Below are 23,711 nucleotides of genomic sequence, written 5' to 3' on the forward strand. Positions count from 1 at the left end.
TTATGATAGGAAGATTTTCCATCTGGAAATAAGAAGTTAAATAGATAAGGGGTGCCCCTGTGGAACGAGCCCATCCTTCAAAGGGGGGGGAACCTGTTAAGGGCAGAAAAAGGTTTGTGGCACAACAATTCACCAGGCAAAATGGTTGGCATGGGAGTTGGAGAAGGGAGACAGGGATTGTAGGGGATATTAAAGTCATAGGGTCAGGGCACTCCATGTGGTAAGAGGAGATCGTGCTGGGGACATGCAGTGGCTAGCAGCTGTGCTGAAGACTGGAGTTAAGGGGGAAGAAAAGAATACTTTTACATTTGCAGTTATATACTAACACACATGTGCAGGTTTTTACAAGCATGCACACACCTAGTATAGTGTGGTAGACACTAACCTAAAAACATATACATATTATCACATTTAGACCTACTTGTGCTCGTATACTCACACTAATGTGTTCACTTATAACACTGAACAACAAATTTTGGGTCATATTTTGTTATTAACTCGAAAGTAAGTTTACTTTATAGATTTTGGGGTGCTGAACATCTAAATAGTGCTTAAAATTGCGGATTGGCTCTTGTTTTTTCGAAAAAAGTATTTTTATATTTATATGGCAGTAAGATGTAGCTTACAAAATTATAAAATTATGGAGAGACCAAGATCTGCCCCCTAAAGGCGAAACTGAGAATCATCGATTCGTTAATATTTCCAGTTATGGATGTGAAGGATGGAATCTGAAAAGTGGAATAAAATTCCTCAATTGAGTTGACAGGAATAAAATTGAGGCATTTGAAATGTGGTGTTTCAGGAGAATACTGCATATTTATTACCTTGATTGAAGAACAAATGAGTGGGTATTGAATAAAATTGGCAGGCCTAAAATTCTACATAGCATCAACAGAAGAAAACTCAGATTTTTTGGACACATAGCAAGGATGGAAAACTTTCTGTTGAAGAATATAATGGAAGGCAAAATCAAGGAGAAGAGGAAGAGCTGCAACTAGGTAGGTGGAAGGATGGGATCAGTGAACTTCTGGGCATGGCATTTTGCTATGCCACTCATACAGCACAAGATCAATGCAGTTGGAGGAATTTGTGGCTACAAAAGCTCCTTGGGAGCTACATGACTGGAAGAAGAGACTGCTATTGATACAGCATCTTAAGGAATTTCAGGAATTTCAGAAAGAAAAGAAAAGGTCACTATCCATTGGATTCCTAGTTATGTTTGATTCTCAGGAAATGGGCATGTGGATCGAGGTGCATAAATCCAGATCATGATATATGTAGTAGTAGTGGCATGTGATGCAAGAAAGCAAGTGTATGAGCTTATGCAGCATCAGCCAAAAAAAAAAAAAAATAAAAAAATCACACCATTCCCTCCAAATGCCTGTCCAGTTCCTCCTTAAATTTATTTAACCTATCAACTTCCACAACGACAGATGGAAGTTTGTTCCAGCAATTAACCACCCACTGGCTAAAGGGAAATTTCCGCACATCTATTCTACATCTGTCCTTCCTCAATTTCAATTTATGTCCCCTTAGGTTCGTAATCTGAACAAGTAGAAGGATCCCATCAGAATTCAGCATGCTCAACCCATTCAAGGCCTTATACACCTCAATCAGATCACTGCGCAGGTGCCTAGTCTCCATCCACTGCAATTTGCAGAACTTAAGCCTCTCTTGATAAGAGGATCCCTTCATTCTCCTCATCAATCTTGTTGCCCTTCTCTGTACACGCTCAAGCAAATCTACATCCTTCTTAAAATGAGGCCTCCAGACCTGTATGCAGTACTCAAGGCGTGGCCTGACCATTGCCTTATATAGAGGGACAATCACCTCCTTTTCCCTGCTAGCAAAATTCCTATATATCATTGACAGAACCCCATGACCTGCGGTGGCAGCCTGTCTGCATTGCTCAGAAAACTTCATATCTGACTGCACAATTACTCCCAGGTCTTTTTCATTTTCTACTACCTTAAGTGTAGTACCACACAGTTGGTACATTTCTCTGGGGTTACCCATATGCAGTACTTTGCATTTGTCATTTCTACCCATATGCAGTACTTTGCATTTGTCAAGGTTAAACTTCAGTTGCCACTTCTCAGCCCAAATTATCTTTTTTTTTTTTTTTTTTATGAAATCCCCAAACACAAAAGGTATCAAAACCTATAATACTTGGTACCGTACATGGGTTGAAGGAGAAGTATGGGGGGGGGGGGACTTTGCTCTAGAGGCTAAACATGGATTTCACCACTTCAAGCCTCCAATAAGCAAAGTGGTGGTATTGTACCGGTTGATGAGAGTCATCTACCACCTATTGCTGTCCTTATTACACTTCAAATTCACATGCTCTAATAAGTACTGCAATTTTGTCACTGAAGAAATCATATAAGTGGTACCACAAAACATCTGAGAATTATCTGCATTTCTTCTATAAATTACACACAGATTTCAACCCATTGAAGTGCTTAAATTTTCACTACTCTGTACAATAATAATAGCAATGAAGAAACAGTATTTGACACATTATAAAGAAATTATCTATAATAATAATAGTACAGGGGGATCCTGGTATCTGAGAATAATTGGTTCTAGAAAATTCCACTTAAAACAGGGACCGAATTTTCATAATGTGTATTACGTACTTGTACATATTAAAAAATGTATTTATGGAACTGAAAAATGAGAATTATTTTATTACATATTTTTTATTATAATATGTCAAACAATGTAAAGTTAAGTAGAGTTCATTGAAGTTGCACTATTTTTCAGTTTTATGAATGAAGAATGAATCTTAGAGTTTTTTTTAGATCCTGTTGTAGTAGATCACTGCCATTACTGTCATTAACAACCCTGCCAACCTTTGTATCATCTGCAAATTTCGACACTAAGCCTGATATACCTTCATCAATATCAATGATAAATATACAAAATGAGAGAGGACCCAACACCGAACCCTGTGGGACTCCACTAATAACATTAGTCCACAAAGAGCAGCACCCATTAATTACCACCCTCTGTCTTCTCCCACTCAACCATCTTTTTATCCATTGTAGCAACTTACCCTTAATACTATTCTGCTCCAGTTTGTACAATAGTCTTCCATGCACAACAGTGTCAAAAGTTTTCCTGAAATCCAAATATATGATATCAAAATTATTTTTTGCATCCAGTATAATATGTAATAACTTATATTTTGTGTGTTGTACAGATTATAGATATAGCTTTCATATCAGGTATACTTTGATTTGGGCACAACTTTGGAGAAATCTAGTGTGCATTAAACTCAGAAGAATAATGAAACAAAATCGTGTTTTTTTAATGACTTTCAGTTTGTAGATAAATGGGCAAGAAGTTAGTCCGAAAAGATTTTTACATCCCAGGGCAAACCTTTCTTATGCAAAAAAACTTGCTCCTAGAGTATGATTGTCCACTTTGTTTTATATGTCACTACTTCTAGGCACATTCTGGTGGTCCATCCTTTAGACCTGTCTAAGCTATCTCCTGATTCAAATTTGCAAAATTTTTATATATTTTGAACATCTTTGAATAATAGATACTCTTTGATGGTTAAACCCCTTCATTAACTGAAATGGATATAGAAATTACAATTCTGAGAGACACATCTTGGCCTTAATTACCCTTGTTTCATGAAATTTTTATATACTAACAACAATTATCTTAATGGATATGTTGTTTCTTCCATTTTCAGAACATTGTGAAAGCTTCAGATACAGATGATGAAGGTTATGCAGACATTAAAAATGCACTATCTGTGATGGCAGGCATTGCGCATCATATCAATGAAATGAAGAAAAAGCATGAGAATGCCATTCGAGTACAAGAAATACAGAGCCTTCTCTATGGTTGGGAGGTAAGTAGAAGAAAAAGGGACAGATTCATATGAAAGGAATTGAGTAATTATGATAAAAGTTATAGTTAAAGGAATTACAGATAGTATTATTTATAATAGCCAGTATGATTCAAATCATTAGCAACACAGTTAAAAAAAAAAATGTTTTTGTGTTGCTCTTGGATTTGTGGTTATAAATCTTCTGTATCTTCTGAAAGTGTAGCGCAGGGGTGTCAAACTCGGAAGTATTCAGGGGCCACACAGATAGTTCTTAGAGGGCCACACAAATGGTTCAAATTGAATAATATTACTGATATGCTGTTTCAACTAGTTTGCAAACAGCATATCAGTAGCATTATTCAACAAAATATATTGAATATTTTCTCCTTGCATGTATTGAAAACAATTTCCACCATGCTGTGAAAAGCTCCAAGATTTTCTTGAATGATCCTTGCTGCATGAGTTGATCCTCCAGCTAAATCGTATTGAAATTGTAATTCCCAGGTGTCACCAGTTCCTACAACTTGATATCCTAAGGTAAGCTGATTCATTTGGCAATCTTTAGATTACTGCAAGGCAGTTCTTTATGCCGTGGATGGTTTTTGGCTTCGTTTTGGTTTTTTTTTTAGGAGCATTAGCAACTAAGCCCATATTGCTCCAGGATATGCGGTGATCATTCCCTGACCTTTCCACATCCTCCGTATTTGGTGGAGACGTGCTCGAACCCCGGTCTAATCAAGAAGCGATGCCATGGATGACAGCTGTGTGATGCTGTACCTGGTACTGCAGGCACAAGCTTTGGCAGTTGCTAGAAATCACTAATGATTCAGTAGGACTAGTACAAATAGGCCAGTTCAGCCCTAGTTAGCCAACATTTCATCACTGAGTACTCTTTCAAGGCAGAGAAGGACATGTGCTTCCCTGAGTGGTTGTTGTTAATTGGTTTTTAGGAGCATTAGCAACTAAGGCCATATTTCTCCGGGGATATGTGGTGGTCATTCCCTGACCTTTCCGCATCCTCCGTATTTGGTGGTCACGGGCTCGAACCCTGGTCTAATCAAGAAGAGTGTGCAAATTTTTGAATTTAATGTTAAAATTGGAATAATTATTGCCACTTGGATTTGTTAATTTCTGCATTTAAATTTTTCCTCGGCAACATCTTTTTTCTCAATGGGAAAGTTGTTTCCTGTCTTTGTTTTAGTCTAGAAATATCATTAGCATACTTAGTTCTGAAATTAACTGAAGATTTTATTTGAATGAATAAAAAAAACAAACATAATGGTTATAGCATGAGATGTAACTGAAACTGCTCTTTTTGTACAGCCAGTATTCTTTACAGCTAAATGAAGATATTGAAGAGAAAATATCACATGCAACCGTTGTTCCCCCCTTTCCAAAGAAAATTGGTTTATGTTTGTTTCAGAAGTACACCAGTGAAGTTTTTAAACTAAGCCAATGATGGAAACAGCCTTTTGATTCCATTGATTCATTTATTGTAAACTGCACTGGCCTGGTGGTCATGCTAGAGTATAAACAAGTACATTTTTATATATATATATATATATATATATGTTATGTTGTTATTTGGTTTTTAGGAGCATTAGCAACTAAGGCCATATTGCTCCGGGAATATGCGGTGGTCATTCCCTGACCTTTCTGCATCCTCCGTATTTGGTGGTGACGGGCTCAAACCCCGGTCTAATCAAGAAGTGTGTGTGTGCTATGCACTGCTGCTCCTTCCCACCTGGCTACGGAAGCGCCTCTATATATATATATGTATATCTTCAGTATCTTGTAATGGAGAGGGAATTAGTGCTGTGAGTCTGTAATTATCTGTACAGTATTGTGATTAGTTGTGGGGATGCCAGGAAAGCTGGCTGGGACTGTCTAGTACAATAAATAAATAAAAAACTCATAACTATCATAATTTATAAAGGATTGAACATGAATTTTTGTTTAAATATTATATTAGTGTATCTCCTTTAAGTGTCACCATTTACCATTTAAGCTACTTATATGTAGTAAAATATGCTGTGAAAGTTGACAACATTTGCAGGGTTGTACAAGTAACACTTAAGGGTCACACATGGCACCCAGATATGCCAGTAGCAGTTCTGCCACTTTTCACCTATTTGATAGGTCTGGGTTAAAATTCCATCAGAGACTGCAGGAATATTTAAAACCTCTTTAATCAGTGCTCTAGTTAGCCAATCTCAGGTGGAGGGAGTAAGATTTTCCCTGCGAGTTATTCTGAGTTTTTCAGTCAGTACAGCAAGAAAATTATTTCTTGAGTGCACTCTTCTACAAATATTTCAGTGAAGCAATGTGGCCTAAGATTCCAATGTGCCATATAAACCAACAACAACAAGGTTATAAGTAGCATGAAAATACAATGATAAGCATGATTTAAGATCATGTGATATTGTTCTACATTTTGATCTTATAATTTGCAATGAAAGTGGACTGCAATGCTAGAGATAAGTATTTAATGTGTTTAATTACTTTTAATTTCCTATTCTGTTTTTTATTTCACTTTCTAAAAAATTTACATAGTAAAGCATTTATTCTCTGATATAGCCATTATTCTAGACCAGAGTTTCTCAACCGAGGTTCCACGAGAGATTGTGATTGAAAAAATAAATAAATAAACATAGTTTATTGAACTTCACATAATGCTAGCATTCGCAGTGATGGACGGTGACCAAACAGTCTCATTAGCAATTTTGTTAGAGGTCTTTCAGCCCTGTATGACACAGTATTTAGGTCAGGCGCCACCAGTGGTTTTCCACAACTGTGCAGCCCCCATATGGCAGTGCGCAGTAGGACTGCGTTCATTTAGTTGAGTCCATTCTCTGTTTTTGATGTGAACTAGGGGAGGCTGTTGATAATTGGTGAGTGCTGTATTGCACGGAGGGGAGGATGGTAAGCTGATGACATCAGCTTCTCCCTCCCAAATTACCTCCCACAACTGTTGTTGTTGTAAACGTTGCAAAACGTGGATTGTGTAGGTTAGAAGTGAATTGTATTGTGAAGTTTGTGTATTTTTCGCAATTATCTCGTTTAGTTATTTATTATACCCTTCTGTTTTATATTTTATTAGCATTGATGTTTTACAAACATGTCTGACAGTCCAACGTGGCGATTTTTGAACACGAGGTGTGAGATGGAAGAGGAGCATTCTAGGCCTAGGCCTGCAGACAATTCTGATAAGGTTAGTGATGAAGAATTACAATCTTCTGAGTCATTTCAATGCACTAGCAAAACAAGGGACGAACAAAAAAGTCCGTCTTTACAGTGAAAGCTACTTATCAATGGGTTTTACATCAGCTGATAATAAAAGATGCCCTATTCCATTGTGCATCTTCTGTGGCAAGCAACTTACAAATGCAGCAGTGTCTCCAGCAAAATTGAAAAGACACATAACTATAAATCACAGCTATTTGACAAGTAAAGGTGCTGATTATTTTAAACAGCTGTTGGAATCTCAAAACAAACAGAATAAAGCTTTTGTTAAAAAAAGCCATATTTGGTGAAAACGCTCAGGAAACAAGTTATTTATTAGCAGAACTTATTGCCCATAAAAGGAAAATGAAAAGTCACATAGTTGATGAGAACCTAATAATGCCAGCATGTAAAATTATAGTGAGTAAAATGCTAGGACAAGATGCAGTATGAGAAACTGAAAATATTCTAATCTCAAGCAGTATAAGTCAATGTATTGATGACATGTCACTTGATGCTGAAGAGGTTTTGCATAATAAACTGAAAAACAACAGCTTTTCTACCCAGGTTGATGAGTCTGGATGATGCTAAAAAAATGGTTAACTTTATTAAACAAAGACCAGTCACTTGAGGACATTTTAAAAAAAAACTGTGGGAAAATCTGGACAGAGCATATAAATCTCCTGCTACATACAGAAATCCGGTGGCTTAGCAGAAGAGTTCTTAACAGGGTATTTGAGCCGAAAGGTGAAACTTTCAGCTCAAATACCCTCAAATAGATGAAACAGGAGTACTTTCAAGAAAATAGTAGGCCAGATTTTTTTGAGTGCTTTGAAGATGAAGAATGACTGCAGAAACTATCCTACTTAGCAGACATTTTTCATCAGACTAACCAGTTGAACTGCAAGGCCCTGGAGAAAATGCTTTGACTTCAAGTGACAAGATCCTTGAATTTAAAAGAAGACTGAATCTTTGGAAAAATCATGTTGCGAAAGAAAATCTTGAAATGTTTCCACTGCTGCTTCTGATGTTGAGAGTGAGGAAGGATATCAGCAAGTCTCAAGTCTTATTGAAAACCTACTGGAAGAACTGCAGAACAAAATTGAACAGATTTTCCCTCCCTTTCAACACAAGTGTATGACTGGGTGAGGGACTCTCTCTCTCTCTCTCTCTCTCTCTCTCTCTCTCTCTCTCTCTCTCTGAATCTTCTGCTCAGCCTGAGAACTTGACTTTGAGAGAAGAGGAAGAACTTTGTGAGCTGCAGTCTAATTGTACACTCAAGATGAGATTTACTGATCTGCCCCCAGACAAGTTGTGGATTTCTTTGAAAGAACAGTATTCTGCCATTCATAGGAAAGCAATGTCCATTTTGCTGCAGTTTTCACTTCTTACCTGCGTGCACAAGCTTTTTTTCTTGTTTAACAAGCATCGAGATCAAGGACAGAAATACTCATTTCAGTTGAAGGCGAAATCCGTGCGTGCTTATCTCAAGTTTGACCCAGAATTGAGCATTTGTGCAGCAAAAAACAAGCACGGGTTTCACATTAAAGAGGTAAATTTAATTCTTTATTTTTAGTTTCAAAAATAACAGGAGCAGAGATGTCCTGTCTGTGCCTTCCTTTGGGACAAGGTATACCAGTAGTGGTCACCCCGCGAAGAGTTTAAGGTGTTATGGGGGGTGACCAGTAGTGGTCACCCCCCATAACACCTTAAACTCTTCTCGGGGAGTAATCTCCGAATGGGATTTCTTACAAGTTACGGAAGAGGAAATCAGCAACCAACTCCAAAATCAAGCAGTGACGAGTGTAAGACAGATTTCTATTCGGAGAGACAGAAATATAATACCAACCAAAACCCTAATTCTGACATTTAATGCACTAAAAGTCCCACCAACTGTAAAAGCAGGATATTTTAACTGCCAAGTAAAAGCATATATCCCAAATCTCTCTTGCTGCTTCAAATGTCAAAAATATGGATACTTGCAGACTGCATGTAGAAGTACACCGACATGTGCAAAATGTGGATCCAAAGAACATCAGATCGAAGACTGCCCAGCTCCAACCCCAAAGTGTCCAAATTGTAAAGGAGAACATCATGCCTACTCCAGAACATGTGAAAGTTGGAAAAAAGAAAAAGAAATACGAAACTGACCACAATATTACATACCAAGAAGCAAGAAAAATGGTCCAGCCAATATAACAGTAGACCAATGTATGCACAAATAGCGGCCAGATATAAATCAATTGAATATCAAACTGAAATCTCAGTTCCTCCGAATGAATCTTTCTCACCACAAAGTCAAACACTTACTCCAAGCAAAACAAAAAGATAAACATGATTAAACAGTAAACACACTAATCTCAAACCCCTCAGATTCTTCAACTGTGAAACAGTGTAATAGTAATGAAGGACCACGTAATTATGGACCTCAATCAGAATTTATGGACTTAGAGAATACAGAAAAGGTAGATGATGAAGTGTTGGAAATCCATGCCGAAGATCATATGGATACTGGAAAACCAGTCTTTCACAAAAGAGACAGACTAAGGACAGAAAAGTAAAAGACTACCACCCAACAAAAACAGCTCGAGGGGCTGAGCAAATATAAATAATGGATAAAATTTTTCTATGGAACTGTCGAGGACTATGCACTAATTTTGACAATGTCCAATATCCGATCACACAGTACACCCCAATCTGTGTGTCTTCAGGAAACGTACCTTAAACAACAAGGTACCCTGAATATCAGGAAAAATTCAATGTACAGAAGAGACCGAATAACTGACGGTATAACCCATGGAGGAGTGGTTAGATTAGTAAATGAAAGAATACCAACACAACAAGTGCATATAAATAGCGCCGATTAGAAGCGGTAGCAATTTGTACAATAGCAGGATCTCTATTAACCATATGTTCAGTATACATACCGCCAGCAGAAGATGTCTCTTATGAAGACTTAGATGCATTAATACAACAACCAGCTCCCCCCCTCTCTGTTTGATGGGAGATATGAATGGACATAACCCTTTGTGGGGATGATCAGACTACAACAGAAGAGGATGCATCATTGAACAACTATTTTTGAACACTAATTTTGACGATGTCCAATATCCGATCACACAGTACACCCCAATCTGTGTGTCTTCAGGAAACGTACCTTAAACAACAAGATACAGGGGTAGCCACACTTACTTCTATTTTCCAACTTGGACCACTACAGCAATAGACCTCACCATATGTACTCCTACGCTTTACACAGCATTTAATTGGGAGGTATATGAAGATCCTCTTGGTAGTGATCATTACCCAGTAATTTCCACACTGGTGGGTGGGTAATCATGTCATACCAGGAGGACTTCCCACTGGAAGGTAGATAAAGCTAACTGGGAAGCATTTGGGAGGAAAGCAGTTTTTCAACACCAATATCATTGAGCACAAAATATTAGATGTTGCACTAGCACATGTCACAGAAACCATGCAGAACGCAGGCAAACAAACAATTCCGAAGACTTCATCATGTGTCTCTAACTGCTCCAAGACATGGTGGAATGCTGATTGTATGCAAACAAGGAAACAACAAAATAGGGCATGGAACCGTTTTCACAGATACCCCACCACAGACAATCTGATTCAGTACAAAAGAATGCGAGCTATAGCAAGATTTACTAGGAAACAGAGCCAAAGAGCAACATGTATCCAGTCCACTTCTACAATAAACAGGACAACAAATGCTCATATAGTCTGGACTAAAATAAGAAAAATGACAGGTAAATGTAGAAATAGGCCGTCACCAATACTGGTCTGAAATGGAACCAGTTTGACTGACTCTACCTTTATTGCAAATACATTAGGTGAGACCTTTACAAAGCTATCAGCGAAAGATTCATACCATCCAGAATTTCTGATTCAAAAAGAAAAATCAGAAAAGCATAAGATTAAATTTAAATCAAAAGGTAATGAACCCTACAAATCAATCATTCACAATAAATGAACTGCATGAAGTTTTGTCCACAGCCAGGCCAAGTGCAGTAGGTCCAGACGACATACATTATGATATGATCAAGCACCTTAACAAGACTGAATTAGAAAATCTATTGAAACTGTACAACAGAAAATTCCAAGAAAATGTATTTCCAAACACATGGTGCCATGCAATAGTACTAGCTATTCCTAAACCTGACAAAGACTTAACAACCTCATGTAACCATCGACCAATAGCTCTTACTAGTTGTTTAGGAAAACTACTAGAAAAAATTATAAGAGATTGATATGGTATTTAGAAGAAAATAACTTCTACACAAACATAGTGTGGCTTTAGACATCACAGGTCTACACTAGACCTAGTTAGGATAGAAGCCAATGTCAGAAATGTATTTATCAGATCACAGCATATGGTTTCAGTATTTTTTGACATTGAAAAAGCTTACAATACCACTTGGAGATATGGGATCTTAAGAGATATGCACCATGCTGGACTCAGAGGCAATCTTACTATGTTTATCCAGAACTTCGTTATGAACAGAACCTTCCAAGCCAAAATACAAACGGCTTTCTCCAAAATCTACCAACAAGAAGAAGGCGTCCCACAGGCTCAGTCTTGAGTGCAACTTTGTTTGCAATAAAGATTAATTCGATCACAAATCAACTCCCTCCTTCAGTCTCATATGCACTTTATATCGATGGCTTTAGTATCTCTAGTCACTCCCAGAACATGAGAACAATCGAGAAGCAGTTACAATGTGCAATCAACAATATAAGTAAGTGGGCTAGATAATGAATTCAGAATGTCAACACAAAAAACAATATATGTACATTTCTGCTGCAAAAGAAATCTCCATCCTGCTCCTGAATTAAAACTAGAAGGCCAGAATATACCAACTCAGCCAAAAGCAAAATTTCGTGGGCTAATCTTAGATAAGAAACTCGCATTCATCAAGCACATCCGGGAGCTATGTAAAAGCTGTGCCAAACAGCCAAACATACTTAAAATCCTTTCATTAACAGCATGGGGAGCAGACATATATTCCTTATTAAACCTACACAAAGCACTAATTAGAACAAAGTTGGACTATGGAGCCCTAGTGTACGATTCAGCACTTAAATCAGCTCTGAAATGGCTGTACACAGTTCATCATAATGCACTGCATATATATATATTTATATATATATTTTTTTTATGTGAACCCCAAACACAAGAGGTATTAGAACCTATAGTACTAGTACCATGCTTGGGTTGGAGGTTGAGAAGACGAAAGAAGATATATGTTGACATTGGACTTGAACTTCTGTAGATTGCAATTTTCAGGAAATACGTATGAAGGAAGGTTGTTCCAGAAAACGCCAGTTGAATGAATAAATGAGAAGATGAAAAGTTGGTTCTGTGGGTTTGAAGTTAGACAGTAAATGGATGTTGGCTGGAGGCGGCACGTGTTCGGACTGTTTTGAAAGAGAGAGTGGGAATTATAGAAGCCAATTCAGAAGAACAGTGCCCATGGAAGTATCTGTAGAAGAGGCATGCAGCAGAAACAGTACTTCTATGAGACAGCGAGTGGAGAGACTCTGTTAGAGATGAATCATTAATTAACCTAACTGCCCTCTTCTGAATGGAATCAAAAAGCCCGAGAGAGGTTTTGGGGGCACCACCCCAGATGTGGGAACAATATTCCATGGTAGGGCGGATTTGCGATTTATACAGAGTGAGCAGCTGTTTGGAAGAAAAAGTAACGCCGAGAGCGAAAGAGAAAACCAAGTTTTTTAGATGCAGAGGAAGCAATATTTGTAATGTGCTTGTGCCAAGAGAGATTAGAAGTCAGGGTTATCCCCAAAAGAGATATATCATTTTGCCTAGAAATTGGAGTGTCACTAAAGGTAAGCATAGGAGCAGAAGAATCCTTTTTGCGAGATATAAGACAAGACTGAGTTTCAGAAGGGTTGAAATCAACTAAGTTGTCATTGCCCCACTGGAGAATTACCTGAAGATCGGCATTTAAGGAATTGGTAGCAGATTTCCGAGAAGTTGAAGCTGATTGAACAAGACAAGGTTTCTCAAAATGGAAAGTGAATGCAATGTGCTATCATCGGCAAAACTATGGATAGGATTTCCAGTCAATGGAAGAAGGTCATTAATATAAAAGAGGAAAAGAGTGGGGGAAAGAACTGAACCTTGGGGTCACCGGCATTAGTGGAGAAGTTAGAAGACAGAGAGCCATCTACCATCACTCTCAGTGAGCGATCAGAGAGAAAACTGGATAACCAATTACTAAAAACAGTTGGCAAACCATAAGATGGAAGCTTGTTTAGAAGACCTTTTTGCCAAACACGATCAAAAGCATTTGAGATGTTAAGAGCAACTACTTGTGTTTCACTGAACCTTTCCATTGAATTAGTCCATAAATGGGTAACATAAGCCAGAATATCACCAGTGGATCGACACTGACGGAATCCATACTGGCAATCGTTGATCAGACGGAAGGTTTCTAGGTGGTTTAAAAGTTGGCGGTTAATTGATTTCTCCATTACTTTAGAAGAGTAGAAGTAATTGCAGTGGGACGATAGTTGGATCGGAGGGATTTTTCACCCTTTTTAGGAACTGGCTGGATATGAGCAAATTTCCAAGCAGAAGAAAAAACACCTTTGGAATAAGAAAGTGAAAAAAGGCGGCAAAGAATAGGAGTAAGTCCAGGAGCACAGGTTTTGAGAACAAGTGGAGAAATACCATCAGGACCTGGAGCTTTCTTAGCATCAAGATTCATCAAAATCTTTCTGATATCCTTTTGACGGAAGACCACAGGAGGCATTGAATGGAGCGTGTTGGGAATGGTGGGAGGTGTTTTACCAAGATCATTAATACATGAGCTGGAAGAAAAATGGGATGCTAGCAGGTCAGCTTTATCCTTGGCTGAAGTGACAACAGAACCATCTGGTTTGGACAAAGGTGGGAGCAGAGATGGGCAAAAGTTGCGGCCAATAGCTTTGGCAAGAGACCAGAATGCTCGGCTACCATTAGAGCAAGAAGCAAGTTTTCTACTCGTAGCGTGTTCAAACTCTAGTTTGGACTGATTAATAACTGCTTTACAATTGTTGCGAGCTTTGGTGTAGGCAGAAAATGAACCTGAAGAATTAGAAACAAGCCAATTACAATATGCAACTTTCTTCTCTTGAACAGCCTTAGCACATTTATTGGAAAACCAAGGTTTAGAAAAAGGACGAGATTTTAAAGTGGTGTGTGGGATAAAGGATTCCATTCCTGCAAGAATAATTTCACTGACACGATCTGAGCAAATGTTGACATCAGAAGTTTTTAAACAGTAATCCGACCAAGGAACAGAAGAAAAGAAGTCTCGCAGGTCATCCCATTTTGCATTCTTGTAATGCCAAACAGCACGAGGTTGGGAATAGCCATGAGATAAAGGCTCCATTGGAGAAGAGACAATCACCAAGTTGTGATCTGAAGTGCCTAAAGGACCTCTCACTTGGACCGTGTACTTAGAAGGGTTGTTTGTGAGAAAAAGATCAAACGTATTGGCTGTATGATTAGGATTGTCCAGTATTCTTGGAGGTAAATGAACAATCTGCGCAAGCATTAGTAATTGCAAAAGCTTCAGCATCTCGACCTGCTGGGTCGGTGTGACTAGAAAACGGAAGCCAGCTGTAGTTGTAAACATTAAAATCACCAAGGAAAATTACCTCACTGTTAGGAAAGTTGGACTGGAGAAAGTCAAGTTGCAAAGAGAGTAAGTCAAAGACTTCCACGTGATTAATGGAGTTGTGAGAACGGTAGAGACAACAGATGGATTTGACACAATGAGGTAGAGAGATTTTAAGCCAGAGAAGATCAAAGAGAGGAGATTCCAATTGCCTAGTCTCTGACAGGGAATATCAGAACGGACATATGCAAGTACCACCTTTGAGGCGAAAGGAATCATACAGTGAATAATTTGGGCATGTGAGATGAGCAGTAGTTGAATCAACCCATAACTGAGATTCTGTCAGAAAAAGTACATGGGGTTTGGCAGACTGCAAGTGGAAATGGACATCGTTGAGATTAGAATTGAGATCACGTATATTTGTGATGTGAATTAGGAAGTGCTTGGGAGGTTTAGATCTTTTCACAGATAAGCTTGCTCTATTAGTTTGACAATACATGGTGTATTCAATAGTAAGAAAAAGTGGGTGGGACATGCTGTATGAAGTAATGAAATTTTTGGATATGGCGTCCATGTGGTAAGAACATACCCAGATCCTTGACATAATGTGGCCTTGGCAATGCTCCCCACATACACAGTACTCGGACTCCCTCCAGTCACTATCTGGCAGAGTAGAGGTAGCAAGATTATACAGTAGCTGATCCATCTGGCAGAGTAGAGGTAGCAAGATTATACAGTAGCTGATCCGGAAGCCTCCTAGAGAGTTACCAATAGGTTCGGTCCGGTGTACTAACTAGCGGCCGGCCTGCGAACACCATTTTAGAGCTGTACCCTCGAAATGTAAGGAATATTGGATCTCGCCACGATGTTCATCATAACCTCAAAAGTCATCAATCATACTGCATGATGGAAGAGATTGGGAAAGGTTGACCGGAACTTAGTTCTAGTGACTAAACATGGGTTTCACCACTTCAAGTCTCCAATAAGCAAAATGGTGGTATTTCACCAGTTGATGAGGTTCATCTACCACCTAGTTGAGCTACTGCTATAAGCCTCCAATAAGCAAAGGGGTGGTATTTCACCGGTTGATGAGAGTCATCTACTACCTAGTGGAGCGACAAAACATAAAGCTACTGGCTATATGTTGGGAACCAGTAGCTATATGCTACTGGCTATATTGAGTTGTTTGAGGCTTCAAATCAGTTGAGTATGCTAAATGCTGATGGAATTCTTCCCCTTGTACAGACTACACATGCACGAGGCAGGGTGGCATAAATTCAAATTGAAGAAGGATGGCTGCAGCATAGATGTGCAGAAATTTTCCTTCAGCAAGTAGGTGGTTGGTTATTGGAACAAACTTCCATATGTGTTGTGTAACTGGCATTGTGGAAGTGAGTAATTTGGATACATTCAAGGAAAAACTAGATACACTGTTGGAATGGATGGGCAAGTTAAAAAAGCAAAGTGTTTTTTTTTTGGCTGATGCCACTAATAGTACTTCACCGATGATCCAAAACATTATGACCAGTGAGTAGTTATGTAAATCGAAGCAACTGGTGTGTGTGTGGGTTTGGATACAGTATAAAAAACACCTGATACTGAGCTCCGTTAATTGGTATTACTCTTGTTCTTAAGATGGGAAAGGCAGTGGACTTAAGTGAATTTGACAAAGGCCAAATTGTAATGGCCAGACAACTGTGTCAGAGCATATCCAAAACGGTACGGCTGGTGGGATACTCACAGTCAACCATGGTTAGTACCTACCGAAAGTGGTCCGAGGAGGGAAAACCCACGAACCACTGGCAAGGTGTTGGACAACCATGGCTCATCGATGCTCAAGGTGAGCAAAGGCTCTCCCGGAAGGTATGTGGCAACAGAAGCGTGACTGTGGCGCAACTCACCAGTAATTGGAATGCTGGTGATGGGGGTAATGTGTCACAAAACACAGTACATTGAACCCTGCTGAAAATGGGGTTGCGTAGCCGCAGGCCACTCTGAGTGCCCATGCTAACCATGGTTCACCAGCGACAGCACCTACAGTGGGCATGCAAGCATCGAAACTGGACCTTGAGTGATTGGAAGAAGGTCGCCTGGTCTGATGAATCACGTTTCCTGTTGAACCATGTGGGTGGCCGGGTATGTGTGTGTGTCGTTTACCTGGGGAAGTGATGGCATCTGGATGCACACTTGCATAATCAAAGGGAATTTTTCCCGAACCCAGTGATGCTCTCATAATTAACCTTAATGTTTCCATGCACTTTCTTCCCACTGTCTTCAGAATTTTTGGGTATATGTCATAAACCTCAGGAACCTTACTTGCTTTTATGCTCAAAAGGTTTTTTTAATAAATAATCTAAAATATCTGTATCATTAATTTCATGTTTCCAGTTCACTTGTTCAGTTTCTTCTTATCATGAAGGATGTTTCATCTGTAAATGTCAATGTGAAGTACCTGTTCAATTCATTCATAACATCAGCCAGGTTATCTAAAACTTTCCTGCACTCATCCATTAGGCAAGGCTTCAATCTGATTTGTAATTCTATTCTTTGTATTCACATACATGAAAAATTTCTTGTCCCTGTTCTTTGTTCTCTTAGTCTTAGTTAGAAATCCAGTGATTTCTTGCAATCTGCCTTTGTGGGCCAATCACAGATAACGTGTATAAGAGAAAATAGGCCTCTGTATCCAGGATTCATATTTTATGTAAACAATGTAATGTCACTGGGAAGAAACGGATTAAATAAAACAGTTTGAAGTTAAAAATTCACTTAATAAACTGAAACAGTTTAAATAGGAACAAAAATAAAAGTAAAAGTAAAACACACAAAACACAAAGGCTTTCAGACAGAGGACGTTCTTCTTCAGTTGTGATTTATTGCAAAAGTACAAAATGTCATGTGCATACTGTAGTGGTCATGCAAGGTGAAAATGGTGTGCTACAGGCGCAGTCAACGATTAGCTGTTGGAAGTGGAGGCTTGCGGTTGTAGCTGCAATGCTTGGGTATGCTGTCGAGTGCCAACATTTGTCAGGTAGGAGGATTGTTGCCTCAGTGATGGGATGGATGCGACCTCCTCTGTTCCGGTTAAAGGAATTGCTACAACATGAGATGTGGAGCGATTCCAACCCGACATGGTGACAGTAGTGGTGGGATCAGTCAATAATCTTGATGTCGCGGCATGGATCGATGTTGTGCTGGGTAAACCCGAAGTGCTCAGAAATTGCAGAGTGCTTCATGTCCACCAAACTAATAGTTTTCTTGTGCTCAGAGACCCGATTATTGAATCTTCTGCTGGTTTCCCCACCGTAGCAGCCATTGCAGTCACAGCAGGAAATATGGTACACTAAGCCACTTTGCAGGAGGGGCCAGAATCGGTGTTTTAACCCTCGAAACAAGGTACTGCAATCCTCTGCCCGGAAGTTGCAAGCACTTTATCCCGTGATCCTGTAAGACCCTAGAAAGTTGTTGAGACAGGTTTGGATAGTAGGGAATAAAGATGGCCGAGATGGGATCATCACTGTGTGTGGCCCTGTGGTTGACAACGTGGTTGTGGGCCTGTAGGTTATACTTATCTAGGGCACTAGTAGGATAGCTGCACTTTGCCAGATCTGCCTTCACCTTAACAATCTCAGTGCACCTCTCATTCACAGAACTGGATTGGGTCCAGGCAAGAATTAGTAGGGCTCATGCTGTGCTAAGAAGATGGCTGTTTATGCACGTGCTGACCGGTAGTTGGTGAATTGGCCAGCACACATTGGCTTGCAATAGACTGATGTCTTTAAACGCATGCTGTTGTTCCGAACAAGGCATCCAAGAAAGGAAGGGCATTGCCTGACTCCAGTTCAATGGTGAATTGAATGAGGGGGTGACAGAGAGTTGAGGTGATGCAAAAGGCGGTCTCCTGACTCCCGAGGAATGGCCACAAACTCATCGTCCACATAGCGACACCAAAAGGCTATGGGATCTGGCAAACCCACAAATGGATTCACCATACATAACAGAAACACCAGTCAAGCACAATCTAAGGGCAGTGCAAATGTCTTTGGCAGTTTGAGAAGACTTGCTGCTCAGGGTCTGGTCATTGTCTAGAAGCTCTTTGGCACATGTGATGGCCAGTTGAACCGGGATTGAAGTGAAGAGAAACACCATGTCAAATGAGGCCATGACCTGATCATCTGAGATGGATAGACTGCTAACTCGGTTTGGGAATTCCCCACTGTTGGAAACGGTGTGGACAGTCTTGCCTACCAGGGGTGAGAGCAGACCGGAAATGAACTTGGATAACTTGTACATCGGGAACCATGACAGGAGACAATAGGTCATAAGGGTACATCTTCATTGTGGACCTTTGGCACACTGTAGAACTGTGGAATCTGGAATCTTGAGGCATATAGGCACCAGCACAATGGATTCAGAGATCTTCCCTAACTTAAATCAACTGTAGACAAGACTGTTTACTTTGGTCTCCCATCACTTTAGAATCCTCATGGGAGAGACGAGTACGGGTTCGTAGATGGAGGTGTCTTGTAGAAGCACGGTACTAAGTACTATTGGTTCTAAGGTTATAATACCTCTCGTTTGGGGTTTACATAAAAAAAAAAAAAAAAAAAAAAAAGTGATAAGGCTTTTTTTAATGTTTCAAAATGACTGTTCGACATCCCTTGTCTGCTGGCAAAGTGACAATGGAATTATTCCATTTCAATGTATTGAGAGCAGAGATTTGATGTTGACTGAGATTAGAGATGATGGGATGGGCAAGTTGCAGGATTGCCACGGTTTTCAGGCAGATTGTATTTACAGCCTTCTCAGGGATACATACTAATGACGCTTCAATACCCATGGCAAGTTCAGTAATGGGGGTCTGCGGGGGGGATGGCAAACTTCATCCCTAGGGTGAGTAAATCCAACTGCTCGTTAAATTTACTTGGCAGCAGAGTAAGTTTAACAAATTAGTTTGAGCGACCTAATTTGTTAAAAACAAATTTTTTAAAAACAGTGGTGTCCAACAGTTTTTAAATTCTGTACAGTGGGATCAACTGACGATGTTACCAACAGTAAATTCTAAGTGGGAAGCATTCAAGGAATTAATCGTGGATGCTACTAAAAGTTTCATACCTATTAAGAAATATTGTTCAAGGTTTAGGCCTAAATGGTTATCTAATGAAATAATGAGACTCATAACAGAGAAGAAAAATGCATGGGATGCATATAAATTATCAAGCGACTCAGAAGCCTATGGCAGATATAAGCTAGTCTGTAATCAGGTCACAAAAGAGGTTAGGCAGGCGAAGGCAGATTACGAGAAATCCTTGGCAAAAGATCCTAAGAAAAACAGCAAGGATTTCTTTACTTATATAAATTCTAAAAGGAAGGGGATGAATCTGATTGGTCCACTTGACATCGATGGTTCGACTGTTGATGATCCTGCTCAGATAGCAAACAAACTGAATGAGTATTTTGCATCTACATTCACACATGAGGAATTATTAAGGTTTGAAAGTGGCAGTAGGTTATCAAATTGTAGCAGGATACTTAATGATTTTGTAATAACTGAAAGCAAAGTGGAGGAGAAATTGTTGAAGTTAAACATAAGAAAAGCACCTGGGGTGGATGGGATCTATCCACTTATATTAAAGGAGGCGGCAAAGCAACTAAGCAAACCCTTAGCCATAATTATGAGAGCATCCTTGGACTCAGGGGAGGTTCCCACGGACTGGAGAAGTGCAAATGTATCCCCAATTCACAAAGGGGGATCGAAGGGTGACAAGAGTAATTACAGACCAGTTAGTTTAACTTCTGTTCCGGGTAAAATAATGTAGTCACTGGTTAAAGAAGCATTGCAGGATCATTTAGACAAGAAAGCAGTAATAATTCAGACAGCATGGTTTTGTCAAGGGGTAGTCTTGTCTGACCAAGTTGATTGGATACTATGATGTAGTCACAAAGGAACTGGTTGCAAAAAATAATTTTGATATCATATACTTGGTTTTTAGGAGAGCTATTGATACTGTTGCACATGGAAGACTACTGTACAAATTGGAGCAGTATGGCATTAAGGGCAAGTTGCTACAATGGATAAAAGGAATGTTGAGTGGGAGAAGACAGAGAGCGGTTATCAATGGGTACTGCTCTACATGGACTAATGTTATTAGTGGAGTCCCACAGGGTTCGGTGTTGGGTCCACTGTTGTTTTGTGTATTTATCAATGATATTGATGAAGGTATATCAGGCTTAATGTCGAAGTTTGCAGATGATACAAAGGTTGGCAGGGTTGTTAATGACAGTAATGGCAGTGTGCTACTGCAACGGTATCTAGAAAATTTGGGCAGATGCGCTGAGAAGTGGCAACTGAAGTTTTAACATTGATAAATGTGAAGTATTGCATATGGGTAGAAGTAACCCCAGAGAAACGTACCAACTGTGTGGTACTACACTTGAGGAGGTAGAAAATGAAAAAGACCTGGAAGTAATTGTGCAGCCAGATATGAAGTTTTCTGAGCAATGCAGACAGGCTCTAGGGCAGGTCATGGGGTTTTGTCAATGATATATATTGGAATTTTGCTAGCAGGGAGAAGGAAGTGATTGTCCCTCTGTATAAGGCAATGGTCAGGCCATGCCTTGAGTACTGCGTACAGGTTTGGAGGCCTCATTTTAGGAAGGATGTAGATTTACTTGAGCGTGTACAGAGAAGGGCAACAAGATTGGTGAGGGGAATGAAGGGATCCTCTTACCAAGAGAGGCTTAAGTTCTGCAAATTGCAGTGGCTGCAGGCTAGGCACCTGCGCAGTGATCTGATTGAGGTGTATAAGGCCTTGAATGGGTTGAGTACGCTGAATTCTGATGGGATCCTTCCACTTGTTCAGATTACGAACCTAAGGGGGTACAAATTCAAATTAAGAAAAGACAGATGTAGAATAGATGTGCGGAAATTTGCCTTTAGCCAGTGGGTGGTTAATTGCTGGAACAAACTTCCATCTATCGTTGTGGAAGTTGACAGGTTAAATAAATTTAAGGAAGAACTGGACAGGCATTTGGAGGGAATAGTGTGATTTTTTTTTTTTTTTTTTTTTTGGCTGATGCTGCATAAGCTCATACACTTTCTTTCTTGCATTACATGTCACTGCTACTACTACTACTATAACAACAACCTGTAATTACTGTCACCAGCAAGGAGCCCTTACAGCAGACTGCTCTCAGTTTGTGCTGAATTTAAGTGACAAACACTTGTCTGCTGAGCAGTTGGATTTACTCATGCAGAATCCTCCTTTTGCTTTATTTTCTTAGTGGTATATATACATTTGTGGCTTCATGACCATAGGTTCAAAGGTATACCTTAAGTCTAATATATTCATGCTCTGTAGGTTATCTCCCTAGTTGATAGAGACCATGTAGCACTTTAAGCTGTTATGATCTTGTTCCTTGAAATTAAAACATTTCTTTGCCTTTAGCAGTGCTACTCCCCTCTCTCTTTCTCATCATCATTCAACTTATAATTCTGTGATTGCTCCCTACTAATGGTTCCGTACTACTGTCGTCTGATAAATGATCAAGCTAGATGTTCTTGCCTATAACACTTTCCCCTAATATGCTGATACAAATTTTTGAAAAGTTACTAAAATCATTTTTATATAACTCTTTTTCTGGAATAGCTGTGGTGCACTATAGCCTCAACTGCTTTTGTGCCAGAAAAAGAGAAACCAACAGCCAACCTGATACAAATAACAATCATCTATTTGATTTAAAAATTTTGAGCGAAGGTAAAGAAAGCCAACACGGTAAACTTCGGGAAACTTTTAGCAGTCAAATGTGTTTCCTGGTACCGCAGCTTCTCCCTGCATTCTCGGTAAACAGATGATGTGTGTTATTGGTAATGGCAGTAGAAGTCGATAATGATGCATTGATTAGTTTTTTCTCATTATTAAAAGCAGATTATTGGAGTTCATGAGTGTAATACCTTTGTGGCTGAAATTTACTTATGGGTACACCCTCCAGACTGCCTCAGTCTTAGGGTGTTTATCCCTCCTTCCTGCTCCTTTAACCGAATAGGAAAACAACTTCTACTGGAACTGCCGATAACATGCACTGTCTATAGAAGTTGTTTTCATATTGGGTTAAAACACTGAGTAGGGGATGGATAAACACTCTAAGACTAAGGCAGTCTGGAGGGTGTACCCATAAGTAAATTTCAGCCCAGTCGTGAACTCCGATAATCTTCTTTTAATAATAAGAAAAAACTAATCAATACATCATTATTGGCTTCTACTGCCGCTACCGATAACACACACCATCTGTTTACTGAGAATGCAGGGAGAAGCTGCGGTACTGGGAAATGCTTTTGACCGGTAAAAGTTTCCCTTGGTTCTTGTGTTAGCTTTCTTTACCTTAGCCAAATTTTGTACTACATGGTGAGTTTCTCTCTCAATGGCTCCATTGAATTTGGGGAAAATTGATATTTGCTATAATAAGACATTTAAACTTGCTGCCCATTCCAGTGTCATTTAAAGGCTCTTTTCACTTGCTTCACAATCTTCTGGTCTGTAGATTCTCAATATACATCCTGTTTGCATTATCCTTTGCTTGCAATCACAATGGTTCTGCTTTATTTCTAACCTATTTTTCCCAGTAGACATTACATTTCAGGTGATGATGATATCCTATGTGCCGAATCTTTATTTGCATATCTTGTAATAGAAATCTTCCTCTGAGTTGTGCTGATCATGCAGGCACATTATTCAAAATTATGTTTCCTGAAAAATGGGCCATTTTCAATTGATATAGGTGGCAGTAATCAAAGTGATTCCAAGCTATATATCCCTTTGTGGTGACTTTTTTAATAAAATAAAATTATCAAATTGAAAACAGCTTGCTCTCAGTGTAAGCACTGGAAGGTGACTATAAGGTGCAACATTAGGGCATCTAGCATTGATAATGTGCTTATTATGGTAGGACTAAAAGCTGGAGTAGCATGGGTATATAAAAAGAGGAGATAATAGTTT

At 39.3% G+C, this 23,711-nt stretch overlaps 1 protein-coding gene across 1 annotated transcript in view; it reads left to right on the forward strand.

Moving 5' to 3' along the window:
• Positions 1–23,711, forward strand: part of LOC150088345 (uncharacterized) — a 521,190-nt gene that overhangs the window by 433,848 nt on the left and 63,631 nt on the right. Inside the window, exon 7 of the mRNA XM_090370129.1 lies at positions 3,707–3,868. Within this exon, the coding sequence (XP_090226255.1) occupies positions 3,707–3,868 (162 nt within the window). The remainder of the gene's footprint in view (positions 1–3,706; positions 3,869–23,711) is intronic.

Source organism: Mastigoproctus giganteus, chromosome 3 (assembly GCF_048544385.1).
Source record: "Mastigoproctus giganteus isolate SK-2022 chromosome 3, ASM4854438v1, whole genome shotgun sequence".
Classification (NCBI taxonomy): Eukaryota; Metazoa; Arthropoda; class Arachnida; order Uropygi; family Thelyphonidae; genus Mastigoproctus; species Mastigoproctus giganteus.